General features: G+C 37.8%; 1 protein-coding gene across 1 annotated transcript in view; it reads left to right on the top strand.

Annotated features, from left to right (window-relative positions):
* Positions 1–17,197, top strand: part of ARFGEF3 (ARFGEF family member 3) — a 78,725-nt gene that overhangs the window by 16,406 nt on the left and 45,122 nt on the right. Inside the window, exons 5-9 of the mRNA XM_063309337.1 lie at positions 9,555–9,623; positions 10,062–10,184; positions 10,499–10,541; positions 11,580–11,658; positions 16,377–16,481. Coding sequence (XP_063165407.1) covers positions 9,555–9,623; positions 10,062–10,184; positions 10,499–10,541; positions 11,580–11,658; positions 16,377–16,481 — 419 coding nt within the window. The remainder of the gene's footprint in view (positions 1–9,554; positions 9,624–10,061; positions 10,185–10,498; positions 10,542–11,579; positions 11,659–16,376; positions 16,482–17,197) is intronic.

The raw sequence follows: 17,197 nt of genomic DNA, 5'->3' as shown, positions 1-17,197 counted from the left end.
AAAGTCTTTCACTGCTTCTACATTTTCTCCCTCTATTTGCCAGTTATCAATCAAGCTGGTTGCCATAATCTTGGTTTTTTTAAGGTTTAGCTGCAAACCAGCTTTTGCACTTTCTTCTTTCACCTTCATCACTTTTGGATCTACAAGATCACAACACTATAGTTCCCTTGTTGTGATCTTCTAGACTCTCCATCTCCAATTCTGGTACTCTCCAGAATTCCCAGATGACAGCACATCTGGAGAGTGCCAAGCTGGAGAAACCTGGTCTAGATTACCAATCCCATTTCTTCTTAACTCCTTAACTCCAGATCTGTTATTCCTTAGTGGCCTCCTGTCCAAGTACTTGTGTTTCATGAGATTAGCCAAACAGAGCTCATCTTTAGAGTTGCTCTTTTATTGCCAGATTTTTCTTCAACCCTATTTTCTATTGACTCTTCCTTGTTGCTCTGCCTTCATTTTCCATGCAGAAGTGTGATTTTAATTGTGAATGATAAGAGGGCACTTATTTTGCAGGTTTTTGAAAAAAAAAATCTGACACTGGAGGGGTGTATATTATAACTTCTCCCAGCCATTTATTAAATGTTAAGCTATCCATTAACATATACCGAGTAGCTGTAGCTGTTTATTTATTTAATTTATATAGCCGCTCATCCAGTGACTCTTTAACGAGTGAATGTATTATAACACTCAGAAAGATAATGTGTGGGTGTTGCTATTTTCCAAAGCTTCTTCCATAAGGGAATAAATATATAAAAATTATTAATATTATATGTAGTGGAATAAGTTGCACCTTTTCCTGGCTCTGTACAAGGAAGCAATGGCCCTTTCTTCATTCCTGCATTCTGCTCCATTGAATAGATATGCTGATTGCCCTTTGTTTCTGCTCACTCCTCTTAATACCAAACCATTGTTTTTCATGTTTGGGTGTGTGTGTGTGTGTGGTGTGTTAAACCTTTTCTCAGCTGCAGTGGATTTTATTTCATTTTTCTCTCTCCATTCTTGGTGTACATTCTTCCATTTAGGTTATTACAACAGTATTTTATCCATGTGCCACTGAATGTGAATTGTGTAGATAGGCAGCTTCCTGGCACTAGAAAAAGATAATTTCTGAGTAGATGTAGTTAGATAACATGAGATTTATTACTTGGTAGTTAACTATTTCATTTAGCGGTACTGAATTCATATCAGTTGCTCATCACTGCAGCAGATAATCAGGTAAACAGTGGGGGGGGGATTAGGGGTTTGGTGCAATGAATTTTGCAAAATATTCAAACTTACATAAACAGATGATATGCTTTTGAGCAGTGTGTTCTCCTATGACAGGTTTTCATTTGGTAGAGATTTCTTAAAATTGTAGTTGGGCCAATCTCAGGCTATAAATCTCCTCTCCCTCTAAGGTTTCTAAAAATAACTATGATTCCAGATTGAATAAATTGAAGGATTGGCAGCTTTGCAAATACAGAATGCTTTATTTCAAGACAGCTGTTCTGAAAATAACAAGAATACAAACCCTACAATTTTGATTTGAGGACTTTAACAAATTGTGGCACTTAAGAAACAATTTATTTAGACTGCAAGTTACTTTCTGTTTTTATATATCTGAAATGCTTTGCTGTTTTACAATAATCTTTTTTAACATTCTGCAATTATTTTGAAAATGAAAATTTCAAATTATATTAAGTGCTGATTGGCCATGTGTAAGTGCTTGAAAATACTGCCAAATTCAGTTGTAGGAAAATAGCTTTCTGTTTAATAATTTTAAAAAAAAATTCCCCGCTCATTGATTTGTAGAACTCATCAGGATAATATCATTCATTTTCTGGGCAGCCAAAGAGCAAAACAACATTTCCTCTTTTATTGCAGAAAGCTTTCCAGTTGTGATTAACATCTACATTGTTGTTATGGTCACTCAGTACTGGAGGAAACTTTTTTCTGAGCATGTGCAAGACAAGAATCCAGTATTGTTTTCTCAGAAGATAACAGGGTTTAACTAACCACATAAGCTGCTCAGAGTCCCTTGCTGAGATGGGCGGCTATAGAAATCAATCAATCAATCAATCAAATAAATAAATAAATAAATTTTAAGAAAGGTTTCAAGCTCCATCCCACTTTTCTCCCCAGTATCTAAGCATCCATCTTACTTTCCATAATGCCCAATGCTACAGTGGCCTTGTTCTGGGTATCTTGTTATTTCAGATACTCAGATTTAAATTGTGCAGAGTAGGACTTTATGTTGACATTGATGTTGGAAAATAGTCTCTTTTGAGGATATGAACAGGCAACTTCACTTTGAACCTTAGGACCCATCTCAAAATCTTTCTGTTTAGTTAAGGATATAAATTCTGCATTTATACAGGGTTGAAAGAAATACTTACCCTCTTAGAATTTTGTCAGTTGTTGTTGTTGTTAGTTGCCGTCGAGTTGTTTACGACGGTTGTATTTCTGGTTGTATTTCTTTTAAAACTGATTTGTTTTTGTTCTTCTGGCAGTCCATGGTATTTTCAATAATCTTTGCCAACACCACAATTCGAATGCATCAATTCTTCTTCTGTCTTCCTTTTTTAATGTCCAACGTTCACAGGCATATGTGGCAACTGAGAAGACCATGGTGTGAGTCAGACGCACCTTCGTTTTTAAACTTCTGAAAACCTTAGATAGGTCTTTGATGGCAGATTTTCTCAGCGGGATATGTAGTTCGATTTCTTGATTATTACTTCCCTTGGCATTGATCGTTGATCCGAGTAGAATGAAATCATTGATGACTTCAATCTCTTCTCCATTTATTGTGACATTGTTTATTCGTCCATTTGTGAGAATCTTCGTCTTCTTCACATTCAGGCGTAGTCCGTATCGCTGACTACAATCTTTGATCTTCATCAGCAAGTACTTCAAGTCTTCTTCATTTCCAGCAAAGTTGTATCATCTGCATATTGCAAGTTGTTAATGAGTCTTCCACCAATTCTGATACCCCGTTCTTCTTTGTACATTCCTGCTTCTCGAATTATTTGTTCAGCGTACATATTGAATAAGTAGGGTGAAAGTATACAACCTTGCCGCACACCTTTTCTAATTTTGAACCACTCGGTGTCAGTTTTCTGTTCTAATGACTACCTCTTGATCCGTGTACAGGTTCTGCAAATGTACAATTAAGTGCTCTGGAATTCCCATTCTTTGTAATATTAGCCATAACTTGTTATGGTCCACACAGTCAAATGCCTTTGCGTAATCAATGAAACCGAGGTAACCATCTCTCTGGTATTCTTTACATTCAGCCAAGATCCATCTGATATCAGCAATGATATCTCTCGTACCACATCCTCTTCTAAATCCAGCCTGGACTTCTGGTAGTTCTCTATCGATGTAAGGCTGCAAACTTTGTTGAATTATTTTCAGCAAAATTTTGCTAGTATGTGAAATCAATGAAATTGTTCGATAATTTCCACATTCTGTTTGATCTCCTTTCTTTGGAATGGGCATGAATATGGATCTCCTCCAGTCAATTGGCCAGGTCATTGTCTTACAAACTTCTTGACATAAAAAAGTAAGTGCTTCCACTGCTGTGTGTTAAAACATCTCAACTGGTAATCCATCAATTCCTGGAGCTTTGTTTTTCGCCAATGTCTTCAGTGCAGCTTGAACTTCTTCCTTCAGCACCAATGGTTCTTGATCATATTCTACCTCCTGAAATAGCTGAACATCGACTGACTCTTTTTTATACAGTGATTCTCTATATTCCTTCCATCTTCTCTTAATATTACCCATGCCATTTAATGTATTGCCCACAGAATCTTTAAGGATAGCAACTCGGGCTTGAATTTTCTCTTCAGCTCTTTCAGCTTGAGAAATGCTGATCGTGTTCTTCCTCTTTGATTTTCTAGCTCTAGGTCTTTGCATATTTCATCATAATATTTTTCCTTATCTTTTTGAGCTGCCTTTTGAAATTTTCTATTTAGCTCTCTTACTTCATTCTTTCTTCCATTAGCTTTAGCTACTCAGCATTTAAGGGCAAGTTCCAGAGTCTCATCTGACATCCATTTGGATCTTTTCCTTCTTTCCTGCCTTTTTAATGATCTTTCTCTTTCTTCATGTATTATGTTCTTAATGTCTTCCCACAACTCTTCTGGTCTTCGGTCATCAATGTTTAGTGCATCGAATCTATTTTTGAGGTGATCTCTAAATTCAGGTGGGATGTTTTCTAGATCATACTTTGGCACTCTTGGACTTGCTTTGATTTTCTTCAGCTTCAGCTTGAACTTGCACATGAGCAACTGATGACCTGTCCTGCAGTCAGCTCCTGGCTTGGTCTTAACTGATAGTATTGAGCTTCTCCATCTTCTTCCACAAACTTAATCAATTTGATTTCTGTGTAATCCATCTGTCGAGGTCCATGTATATAGTTGTCGACTGTGTTGTTGGAAAAAAGTATTGCAAATAAATAAATCATTGGTCTTAAGAATCCTATCATGCGATCTCCAGCATTGTTTCTGTCACCAAGGCCATATTTTCCAACTACTGATCCTTCTTCTTTGTTTCCAACTTTTGCGTTCCAGTTGCCAATAATTAACAAAGCATCTTGACTGCATGTTTGATCAATTTCAGATTGCAGCACTTTGTAAAAGTTTTCAATTTCTTCATCTTCAGCATTTGTGGTCAGTGCGTACATTTGAATAGTAGTAGTATTAACTGGTCTTTCTTGTAGACGTATAGATATTAGTCTATCACTGGTGGTGTTGTCCTTTAGAACTGATCTTGAAATATTCTTCTTAATGATGAATGCCACGCCATTCCTCTTCGATTTTTCATTCCCAGCATAGTATACCATTTGACTGTCAGATTCAAAGTGACCAATGCCAGTCCACATCAGCTCACTAATGCCTAAGACGTCGATCTTTAGGCGTTCCATTTCATTCTTGACAACTTCCAATTTTCCTTGATTCATACTTCGTACATTCCATGTCCCAATTATTAGTGGATGTTTGTAGCTGTTGCTTCTCATTTTGAGTCATGCCACATCAGCAAATGAAGGTCCCGGAGGCTTTACTCCATCCGTGTCACAAAACTTGGCTCTACTTCGAGAAGGCAGCTCTTCCCCAGTAGCATATTGAGTGCCTTCCGACCTGAGGGGCTCATCTTCCAGCACTATATCTCAGAATGTTCTGTTGTGATCCATAGGGCTTTCATTGGCACGTTTTCGGGAGTAGATTGCCAGGCCTTGTTCCCTAGTTTGTTCTTTGTCTGGAAGCTCTGCTGAAACCTGTCCACCAAGGGTAACCCTTCTGATAGTAGAACTACTGGTAGCATGGCTTCCAGCATCATAGCAACACGCAAGCCACCACAGTACAACAAACTGACAGACGGCTGGTGGCCTACTTATTTTAGGACTGTGTTTCCACTGTGTTATTGAGGTACAAACTTTAATAACATACACTGTGTTATTAACCTTAATCGTTGTTTTAAGCAGGAAGATGAGCTGCATGTTTTATTTATGTGTTTGCTTGTTAGATTTATTTCCCACCTTTCTTCCAGGAGCTAAAGGTGGTGTACATAGCATTCTTCTCCAACTTTTTACAGAATACCCCTGTGGGGTAGGGTAGAGAGATTGAGAGTAGCCGGGCCAAAGTCACTCACTGGGCTTCCATGGCTGTTAGTGAATAACAGGGCAATTTAAACAGTCATGCTCTCATGAACCTCTACAATGGCGCCTGGACTATTGCATTGGGCTTTACATGGAGCTGCCCTTGAAGACCCCTGAGAAGTTTCAACTCATCCAGAATGCAGTGGCTTGTGTATTGTCTAGTACTCATCCCATGAACACATTACCCCTTGCTAGGAGCCTTGCACTGGCTTCCAGTTAGCTTCCAGATTCAGTTCACGGTGCTGCTTATTACCTGTAAAGCCCTACATGGCTTGGGACTCGGGACTTCAGGACTGTCTTGTTCAGGCAGAATTGGTGTGCCTGACCTGGGTGACCCTGGAGAAGCTGTTGGTGATCTCCCATTTCCATGAGATATACAGGATGGAGGTTCATAGGTAAAGCTTTCCTTGGCTCCCACACTGTGGAATAGCCTCCCACCAATTGTTGGTGGCTATAATTCTGGCCTTCTGGAAACTGTTCTGGAAAACTGAGTTCTTCCAGATTGATGCATGATCCTGTTAATGTTTTCTACTACCAATTAAGGTTACTATGGTAACTAATCATTTTGGCCGGGTGAAGAGGTTGAATTCAACTGTCCCCTTTTCGAATGTTAATTTTTGCACCTGGGGGAAAGAACTTGCCTGGACTTGTTTTAGTTTCTGTTTCCCTTCTGTATAGGCATGTAGAGAGTTTAGCAGCTCTCACTGAGAGCCTGTAAGAATGCAGAACCTTTTAAATATGTTTTGCTTTCTGTAAATAAAATTATTTTTATAGAAATGCCTGGTGTGTGACTTTTCTGATCTCTCCTGGGCCAAAGGCTTTCCTAGCAATCTGCCAACAGATCCTTAGGTTGGATGATTGTAATTATAGCTTTAGGATTATATCATTTATTTTAAATTTTACAGTGGGTGCTCCTTTTATTTTTCTTTCTTACTGTAAATCTCTTGAGAATCTCACAATTGCAACAGGTAGAAATGTAGTAAATAAAGAAATCCAGAACAGCAGTTTGACTAAATTTAAGCAAGAATGGCTTCCCTATATATTACATGTCCCAAAATAAGGAAACCTTAGATACTTAGAGTACAGTTTTAAGGGGGAAATGTCTGATGTAAAGATAGTATCCAAAAGCAATTGTAATGTGTATAAATATATTGATTTGATCAGTCAGGTGCAACTGGAAGGAATTTAGAACTCCGTACTTTTTTTACTGTTTTTTAAAATTATTGTTATTATGTATTCATTATTTTTCACTTTTCACTTGTTTTCTTGTTTTGCTTTTTTACAAGATCATGTGTATTTATTTTAGGAATAATGACAGTGTTGAAATCAATATAAATATTATCTTGAGTTTTGTAGTGATTTTCAGTTATTTCTTAAGACAGTATGAATCTAGTTTTATATATCCAATTAATTACTTAAAGAATAAAATGATTCATTATAATTTTCATAATAATTGTAAATTATTTATTCACTGATATTTTATTTTCCATGCACTATTTTTTTACTTTTTACTTTTTATTTTTATCTAGTCATTTATTTTTTTTCCTTAAATATTTTAAAATAAAAATGTTAAAAATAGATGGAGATATATTATGTTGCTTTTGTTTATAAACGTTTAATTTTCACTCGATTATATTTTGTATCTAGTTGTTTTAAATACTGTCACATGAGCAATTGTCAGTGAAAGCAGTATTGCATGGCAGTTTAATTTTTTACCAGACTTGTCAATAGTCTCAAAATAGTCTCAAAATGTGCAACAAGAAATGTGTTCAACTGCAAAAAGAAAAGAAAAGAAATCACCCTAATCAACAGTATTATATTATAGATTGAATGGAAATTCTGTCCCTTTAATATGATGAATATTTCTATGATATATTTTAACTTGATGTGGTAAAGATTTGCAAACTCAAACAGAAAAATAACCAGTTTTTTAGAATAAGAATTTCTCAACAATATTATATAAGGACAGATCCTGGATTAGCAAAACAGTGCAGGTAAAGACTATAGATGGAAGATGCCTTCTGTGCATCTGTTGCAGATGAATATGAATACGAATCACCACTGTAAGTGTGGTTTTCCCTATAGACCCAAAATGGCCAAAACTATATTAAACTAATTCTGCCATGGCACCCACCTTATGGAACATCATCCCACCCCCCAAGGTGAGGTCGGCCCCATCCCTGTTAACTTTCTGTAAGTCCCTCAAAACTTGATTGTGTCAACAGGCCTGGGGTCGCAAGGGAATGGTGAGTTGCTGAGGTGGCTTCATGGTTGGTAATATTTGTTGGTCTCTCCTTGCCTTTTGGGGGATGCGGTGGCGCTGTGGGTTAAACCGCTGAGCCACTGAGCTTGCTGATCGGAAGGTCGGCGGTTCGAATCTGCGTGATGGGGTGAGCTCCCGTTGCTAGTCCCAGCTCCTGCCAACCTAGCAGTTCGAAAACATGCAAATGTGAGTAGATTAATAGGTACCACTTCGGTGGGCAGGTAACAGCGTTCCGTTCAGTCATGCCGGCCACATGACCACGGAAGTGTCTACAGACAAACGCCGGCTCTTCGGCTTTGAAATGGAGATGAGCACCGCCCCCTAGAGTCGGACACGACTGGACTTAATGTCAAGGGAAACCTTTACCTTTACCTACCTTGCCTTTTAATCATAATATTAATATTTTTAATTGTTGACTTTTTTATATTACTGTTGTATAGTTTTTTATTGTATGCTGTCCAAAGTCACATTTTGTGAGATGGGCGGCCATATAAATATGATGAATGAATGAATGAATGAATGAATGAATGAATGAATGAATGACAGTTAATTATGTGTGCCCCTGGATTGTTTCCTTGGGTTTGAGGATTTCACTACCAGTTCTTGCAGTGACATTTGGATTTCTGAAGGAGGGCAATTATAAACAACTCTGAAGCATAAACAATATATAACCATTTTTGTATGAAGATTTTGGAAGTTATTTCACAGGTTTTGTATACTTTTTGTGAAATGACACATGCAGTGCTAGCTGACATTTGCTAGGTCAGTTAAAAATTGGGAATAACATCCAAAGTATTTAGCATTGAACCATTTTTTTAGAATTTGCCTTGAGAAAAGCTGCGGTAAGTGCCACATAATCATGCCAATGGATGTCATTGAAATTAATCCCTATTTTATGGTTAGGATCCTTTCTATTCCATTGTCTCCTTCTAAGAGCAAGCTTGAGTAGGATCTAAATTTTCACTTGCTATTTGCAGAGGCTTTCTTAACTTTCTCAAATTCCTAGACAGCAGTCATTTAGTATCCTTACAAAACAAGAAATGTGTCATATTTGTTCTTTATAGCACATTTCATTGGTTTATAGCTTTACAAACCTGTTTTTGCCCTGTAGATTTAATTCATAGCTTGGTAGATATACTGTTCTAGCAAATGTAGTTAATATTCCTGTTGCCACTGTAGATCTTTCCCCTTCAAAGGTTGGGTCAGGAAGGTCCCAAAATATTTATAATTTTATTCTTGGCACTATAACCTTTTTCATGCTGGTAGTTTCTGGGTGTGCTAGACAGCAGTTTGCATAATCACTAGCCAGTATGGTTTATATCCAACATATCCAGAGGCTATCAGGTTGTAAAAGACTGGTACAATTAATGTTTAGACCCTTGAACTACTCAGAGACCTTAAAAAGATACCTCTGAATAATGGCCTGCCTTTGTGTGGATTGTATTAATTTGTTTGTTGGTTTCTGTTTTGGTGACACTTTGGCTTTAATGTTTTTTGGCCTGTATGTGTTGTATGATTCTGCAGTTAGATAACAGGGGAATATGCTATAGGCTTGCTCCCAGATGATGTTCATCACTGTTGACTCTTAAAAAATGTTGTTTATTTAAGGGAATAGTCAATCTAAAGCTCTTTTGTACTGTATTTGTTTGACTCTAGGTATTGCTCTGCATAACATACACTCCAACGTTTGAGTTGAACGCAAGTTCTGTACTTAAGATTGCTGAAGTGAGTATTCTCTGTCAATTGGAAATTAAACTTGGGCTGTTCAATAAAATGACTGTGCTGCTAGGTATGGCATATTAGATTTATGTCAGTCATATATCACTAATGCAGGTAATTGTTTCAGAAGAGGTTGCCATTCCCTCATCGCCCTCTTGAACTCTTTCAAGCAAGCAGCTTCCATCAGAGTAGGAAGAAAAAAACTAAATACCAAAAAGTGACTTCTAGTAGTTTTCTGTTTTGTATATATTATTATGAAATGAGACTTTAGTATTCAGCAGTATGATAAGATAGATGAGAGAGAGAGAGAGAGAGAGATGCTGCTATATAAAGATGGATATTTGGAATAGTGATTCATGTCTAAAACAGCTGATACACTTTACCTTCTAACCAGTATAATTGTGTTGCTATTATTGTCTCTTTTTTTTTCCTTTTCCCAACCAGGTCTGCATTGAAACTTATATTTCCAGTTATCACCAGCGGAGTATTAATACAGCTGTACGGGCAACTCTCAGCCAGATGTTGAGCGATTTGATTTTACAGTTGCGGCAAAAACAAGAAAATACAGTGAGTCTGTTGGCAACTGTAATGGGACTGGTCTTTGCTTCCTATGCTTCAGTTAGGGTTGGTATGATATTCACAAAACTGAATTTGTAAATAAGCATCTACAAAATATTAAAGCCTACAAAAAAAAATCAAGGTGATTTTTAACCAGCTCTGAAATTTTCCTCTGGATCAGGTTTTATCTGAGCAAGAAAATTATAGACTTTTCTCTGTTTCAGGAGCAACTTTCTACAAATTGTAAAGTAAGAAATTTGTCTATAGTAAGTCTTGCCACTTTTCTTTGTGCTAATGACATTACCTCTGTCCTTCTTCAATAGATGACTGAAAGCCAAGGAGTTCTTCAAGGGCTCAAGAATTCAGGTATCAATTAATTAATGTTGAGAAAAATGATTTATTTATTACCTTCATATTTATACAAAATTTTGGTGTAGTTTCAGTTTCACAAAATACACAAGAGGCAGGCAGCTTAATGCTCTGGAGCTGCTTCAGTTCCCATCAGCGTCTTGACAAGGGAGTTTGAGAACAACATTTGAATGACATGGCATTGCCTGTCTCTGCTATATACAGCTTCCGCTTTCTTCCTTTCCAATTTTTCAGAGTGTAATTGTTTTTCTATCGTAGCAGCCATCTGTGGTGAATGGCTGTTGGGTTATTTTGAAGCAATAAAAACCTCCAATGTTTAGATTGCATGTCCTCCTATCTTATATCAGTCTTCTCAAAATTGTATCTTTTGGATGTCATAAACTACAGTAGCTATAGCTTTGACCAGTATTTTCATTGGTCAGGGAAAATGGAAAATATGAGGTAGCCAAGCTGATTGGGAATCATATGAGTTGGACTCTAGCATAACTATAGCATACCAGGGTGCCGTGAATATGAACAGCTTCTAGCAGTTTCATGTAGCTAGTGACTGAGCAATCAGAAGGTAGTAAGTACTTCATGTATACAAAGAGAACTTCAGCTCATAGATACTTTGTCATCTTTTTTCCAAAGGTTTGGCAGAGGATGAAAAAGGTTGAATGTGCTGGTATAGTACATATGGAATTCCAAGAGGTTCATTATGAGTCAGCTCATGGTTGTTTCCCATAGTCTCTACAGCTGAATGATATGCAACATGACTAGTACAAGTGAAGTGCTCTACAGAGAAACGTTCAGAATTCACCCTCTGTAGATCATGCATTCTAACTCTTCTCTTCTTTGATTTGGGAGTTGATAAGATCCTTGATAGAGTTGCTCTAAGAAGGAGGTTTTCTTGCAATACCATATCCCAGTCATCCACAGTTTCTGTGTGATGTGTCTAGTTGCTGAGGTTGGAGATATTGCACACGCCTAATTTTGGTGTAGTTAGGCTTGCATATATCTGAAGCTGCTAATGCATGCCTTTTGTTCACTTTGGAGATTCCACCACTGAGTCATTCTGTGATGATGTTGTCTCTGTCTTCATGGTCCTCTGCGAAAAACTTCAGACAGCCATCAGGTGAGTGAGTGTTTCCAACTTTAAATGGGGCTAGGGAGGAAATCTACCCCTGTTCTTGGTTGGGTTCCCTATCTGCCGTGTAGAATCAAGCTTAGATTTGTACTAGCTGATGATTAATTCTGCAAGCATAACACTAGCTTGACAGTATTCAGAGCCATACACTTCTTCTGTACCCTACATACTCTCCCTTCCTAAGCTCCTACATCCCGTGTAGTGCTATGTTGTTTTCCATCAGCAATAAAACTATGAAGAACAAGTTTTGTGTAATTTTGAAACACAGGCATCAGAACATACTACAAAAACAAATTCTGTAATTTTTCAGTTGCAGATATTTGCTCTGCCAGGTGGAGTCTTCCAGGCAGATCCTTGAACTATAATTTGATCAGCTGTTACAGCATTCGTTTTGGTTTGTTATTGTACTTCCCATTTTGGATGTTAGTTTCTATAGCATTTGGTCTATTTAAAGAGAGTAGCCTACATGTTTTGCATTGTTACCATAAAGAATGTTTTGTATAAGTGATTAGCAATAAACAAATTTCCTTGTGTGATATTCAGCAGCCTAGAACATGTTTTGGCAAATTAGTCCTTGCTGTGCTAGATTGTAGTACATGAGCATCATTATAGAAAATTAATTGAATATTGGATTGGACAATTACAGAGTATGTATACTGGAAGAACAGTCAATTATTGTTCCTAAGAATTATTGTAATTTATATAATAATATATACATTCCTATAAGTTTAGGAACTGTAATTACTTGTGCACCTAAATAACTATAATTATTTGCAAGTGATAACTACTTTTTAATTGCATATAGTTTGTTAGGGATGTTTATCTTTATTGATGGGCACATTTTTAATTATTAACAGTGCTTGTAAGTGTGATTTATTATTATTATTATTATTATTATTATTATTATTATTATTCATAGCTAGTATTTCTTTATTACAATTATTCATATCCCACCTTTCAGGATAAGAACCCTCACAAAACATTTTATGACAAATTTAAACAATTTTAAAGTCTTGGCAGTGAGAGTACCTAGCTGAGCTTGTTTGAGCATAAAAGATAAGCAGGATTGAAGGATCTCAAGGACTTACAAGGTTTGTGGGCTAAACAGGGACATGGAAAAAACATCTTGGACAAAGAGAATGTCAAATTCATTTCATACTGTAGCCTCAGACACTACATGGATGTCTCTGTATGGATTCACCAGGACTCAAGCTTTACTCAAAGGAGCTGTGTTTTTTTTCTTAAATAAAAATTGAATAAAAAGATACAAAAAAGAAGCCAGCTCCTATGATCTTTCCCACTGTTAGTAGTAATAGCTTTGTTGGAGAGTCCAGTGGAGAAGACTTTCCCCATTTCCCCTTTAGAGATATTTCCCAGAAGGTGTTAATGAGTAGAAGAGATTATGCAACTGAGCAGACTTCTGTGGAAGTGGTCACCTGCTGCCTTCCTCCTCCCTGCTGGGTGATTGAGGGCAGTAGCCTTTTTTGAGACAGGAAGGAAGAGAAGAGTCCAGCTGAACAAACTTCTGGGATGAGCTTTACTGGCCTTTCTTCTCCCCCTTTTGGGGACCTTTTCCACATAATAGTAAGGAACTAGTATGTATTGTCTAATTTAGTTAAGTTCCCATTATTAGAGTAAACAAACAGTATTGCTTATTCTCTAATATAAATATGACAGCAGTTTCCCTTCCCTGCATTTCAGTATAAATTATTTTACTTGGACATAAAATAGCAAATGCAACTGAAGTACCCTCTGTCTGTGAAGCATGGCAACTGCAGGGACTGTTGCCTTATGATGTAATACTTCTATGGCATATGTCAGCTTTCATCAACCTGGCACTATCCAGAACCAGAATGACTTTTGAATTATATTCTAGCTAGAAATTCTGTGGGTTGAAATTATAGAATCCTAGAGCTGGAAGGGGCTGATCAAGGCCAACCCCCTGCTCAGTCCAGGAACCCAAAATAAACCATCTGCAACAAATGGGGGCCTATCATCTATTTGAATGCATCTGACAAAGGTGAACACATCAACCTTCTCCACTGTTGCCCTTCTGTTATTGTTAGGAAGATTTTCCTAACCTTTAGTTGGAATCTGCTTTCTTGTAACTTCAGTCCATGATTTCATGTTCTGCACCTTTAATGGCAGCAAATGGGTATGACACTCTTTCAGTACTTGAAAAGTGCCATCACATTCTTTCCCTCAGTTGTCTTTTTCTAAGGCTACCCAGTCCCCTCAGTTTCTCCTCGTACGAGAAGAGTTTAGCTTAAACTATTAACTTAGTTTCCAGTCAGAATCATCCGCTGCAGCAGGGGTGGGGGTGGGACAAATGATGAAATCAGCATGGTGGTGTTGGGATGCGAGCTCCACCCCATTTGAGCAAAAGTGGTATCATCACACCTGTTATGAAAGAGGCAGAACTTGCAAGACTGCAGTTGGATCCGGTGAACACCTCTATTTCCAGTCCCCTGATTATCCTCACTGCTCCTCCTTGCTCAGTATCCCTGGAGGGCATCAAGTTTTGGAAGGGCTGGCTGGTGCTGTAATGCTGTGATACGGGCTGCATGAATGATTTTAGTCTTTGTATGGAGATCCAATAATGGGCCAGCTTTACATTCCCAAATAAACATCATGCATCAAACCGCACACTGTGATCATTCCAAAGAAATCACTGATTTCATGTAACTGGCGTTCTTTCAGTTGAACAAACAGATAATTGGGATAGGTCATTTCTAGAATGTTGGTGGGGATAACCATTGAAAAGTCCTCTTCCAAAACTGGCCATTAAATCATAATTGCTTATGATAGAATTCTGGTCTGGCTTGTTCTTAATACTGTAAGTCTCTGGTTGTTTCCCTGCTAGAATCTTATATCTTCTAGAGTCACTCAACCAGCATGTGTAGTGGAACTTGCAGAAAGGAGATTATCTGCCAGTAAGCACAGAGAAAATAGAAAAATCCTAGAGAACGTTAAAGGACAGAAAAAGAATTGAAATTCTAAGAGGGACTCCAAAGCATAAATGGGAAGTAAACATTTCCATGTTCCATGGCACCAACAAAGAACATGGAAGAGGGTAATTTTGCCTCTTTCTTCTCTCCCCACTTGAGAATGAGCAGGCAGCAATGTCCATGGCCCTTATCTTAAACAGAAAACCTAAATCTAGCTAGCTCTGCTTTCCTTTAGGGCCATACAGGTAGAATAATTCATTATGCTCTTCTCTTGTAGTGCTTTATTTCTTCTAATTGCCATCTCAGAGGAAATCTCTCTCTGTCTCCTTATATATAATTCTCTTACATTACCGATAGTGGATTATTGGGATAGCACACCTTGGCAGACTAGGTTGATTAAAGAAGAAAACAATGTATATTTAAATTTATCTGCTTTCCAAGTAACTAGATCAGATACAGGCATAGAGAAATATATCTTAAAATATTAACAATAACCCTTTAGGCTGCATTATTGCCCCTCCATATCTAAACAAGGCACACATTTGTAAGTTTGTGGTTTAGATCCCTTTAAATTAATCTTCAAAACTTAATGTGCTTGTGCTTGGAGATGTGTGGATATAACCTAATGAAGCAGGCCATCAAGTGATAACTTTTCAAGAGAGGCTTCCATTTCTCCAAAAGTGGCTTCACCTTTTTAAAAAATGAGTCGGTGGAATTCACCAAGGGCAGTAAAGTAGAGGTTTACTTCATTATTTTGTACTTGATCTAATATCTAACTAGATCATTATTATTTCTGTTTTCTCTTGCTGGGTTATTTGTGAGCAAAGTGAAACTGGTGAGCTGGAGAAAAATTAAAGAATTATTCATATGCTTCGTAATTTGGTACTTGGGTATAGACCCCTAAATGACTTAGAAACAAAAGTCTTGAAAGATTGTCTCCTGGAGTACTAAGCTGCCTGGATGGTGAGACCCTACGTGTGATCACATGGGGCAGTGATACAAAACTGAGACTTCTCAGTGGCACCATTATTAGGGAAGTCTGATTAGCCTCATATTACTGAATTTTAATTGATAAGTAAAATGTTAGCTGCAGCTGCGCATGCATAGATATATTTTTATTTGGGTGGATATTTTGGGTGTGTGTATTGTTAATAATACTAGCAACCTAGAAAAAAGATCTCAGTCCTTAAGGAAGGAGTCACGCATAAAAGCAGTCTTCCGTACACAAAGATGACATAGAGGCAGATATATAACTGGATGCCATCTTCATAAATATTAAGATATTCATCCGACATTCAGTAAATGGGCAGGATACATTTTTAATGTATGCGATAATGCAAATACCCTTCCAAAATGATCAGATGACACTATATTAAACTAATTGCCTATGGTTAGAACGTGATTGAGTTCACGGAAGTAACTTACGGCACCTTAACCACATTTCTGCACCTACCTCTTTCCTACTGAAATCACTGGCAGGAACATGCTCTTTTTTAATGAACCAAAATACTTAACTGCCAAGTTTGTGAATGTGTTCAGCAATGTTTCTTCCTTCATTTTCACAAGTAATGTATTATATGTACTTTTCCCGACATAATTGCATGCAGCTGTTTTTTCTTGCCTTGCCTTTGGAGAGGACTTTTCTTTCGGGGTTTTTTTTTTTTTCTGATTCATGGGAAAGTATGCAGTGCCTGCTTTTTCATTATCTCCGCAGGAATGAACCACAGGCCTGTTATGCATTGTGCTTCCCTTTTTCAGTGACAATCAGCAGTTGCAGCTTCTCTACCTGGAATGCATTCTCTCCATGCTGAATAGCTTTTCTCCTAGTATGCGCCACCATAAAGGATTCACTGACCTCATCTGGTAAGCAGATGTACTTTGAATGTTACAGAGAACAAACAGGTTCAGCCTTGCAGAAAACTTCTTCGGTCTTTATATTTGAGCAAAGGTAATACCTGTCTATGAGATTTATTTTAAAAGAGGGGAAGAAATACTTAGGGAATTCAGTCTACCTGAGTCTGAAATTGCTTCATGATCTGGGTCTGGTGTATTTAGTATATGCTGCAAGTCAGAAGTCACCTCTGCTTTGAGAAGAATACCACCCACAGGAGAACAACAGCAGCCCCTCGCTGAAACTGCAGCAGAGGAAGCCTGGGATCCTGCACTAGAGTTGGTCTTCATGAATGATCTGGTCCCTTTCACGGCAGGGTGACTTAGTAGGCACCTCTTTCTCTAACCAAGGAGAGAAAGAGCTTTGAGACAGCATGCAAATCGAGTGAGTGAGTGATTGTATTTATATCCTATTTTTCTTCCTCAAAGACCTCAAGAGGGCATATGTGGGCATCTCGATTGAACCCTACAACCCTGTGAGGTATGTTGGGATAAGAAAGTCCAAAGTCACCCAGTCAATCATTTGATCAACTGAAGACTTGAACTGGGATTGGCCCTTCTCTAGTACTTCAGTGGGCTTCACAGCACTCTGGGCTGAAGACAAAAAGCTCCTCTGGAGCATCCAAGGGCATACAGGCAGTACTTATCTACAGTTGTTAAAACCAAAGGGAAGGCAGCTTAAACCAGCT

The sequence above is a fragment of the Candoia aspera genome, chromosome 1 (genome assembly GCF_035149785.1).
Source record: "Candoia aspera isolate rCanAsp1 chromosome 1, rCanAsp1.hap2, whole genome shotgun sequence".
NCBI lineage: Eukaryota > Metazoa > Chordata > Lepidosauria > Squamata > Boidae > Candoia > Candoia aspera.
Note: the sequence above shows the minus strand (reverse complement) of the source record. Positions and strands in the feature narration are given on the sequence as shown.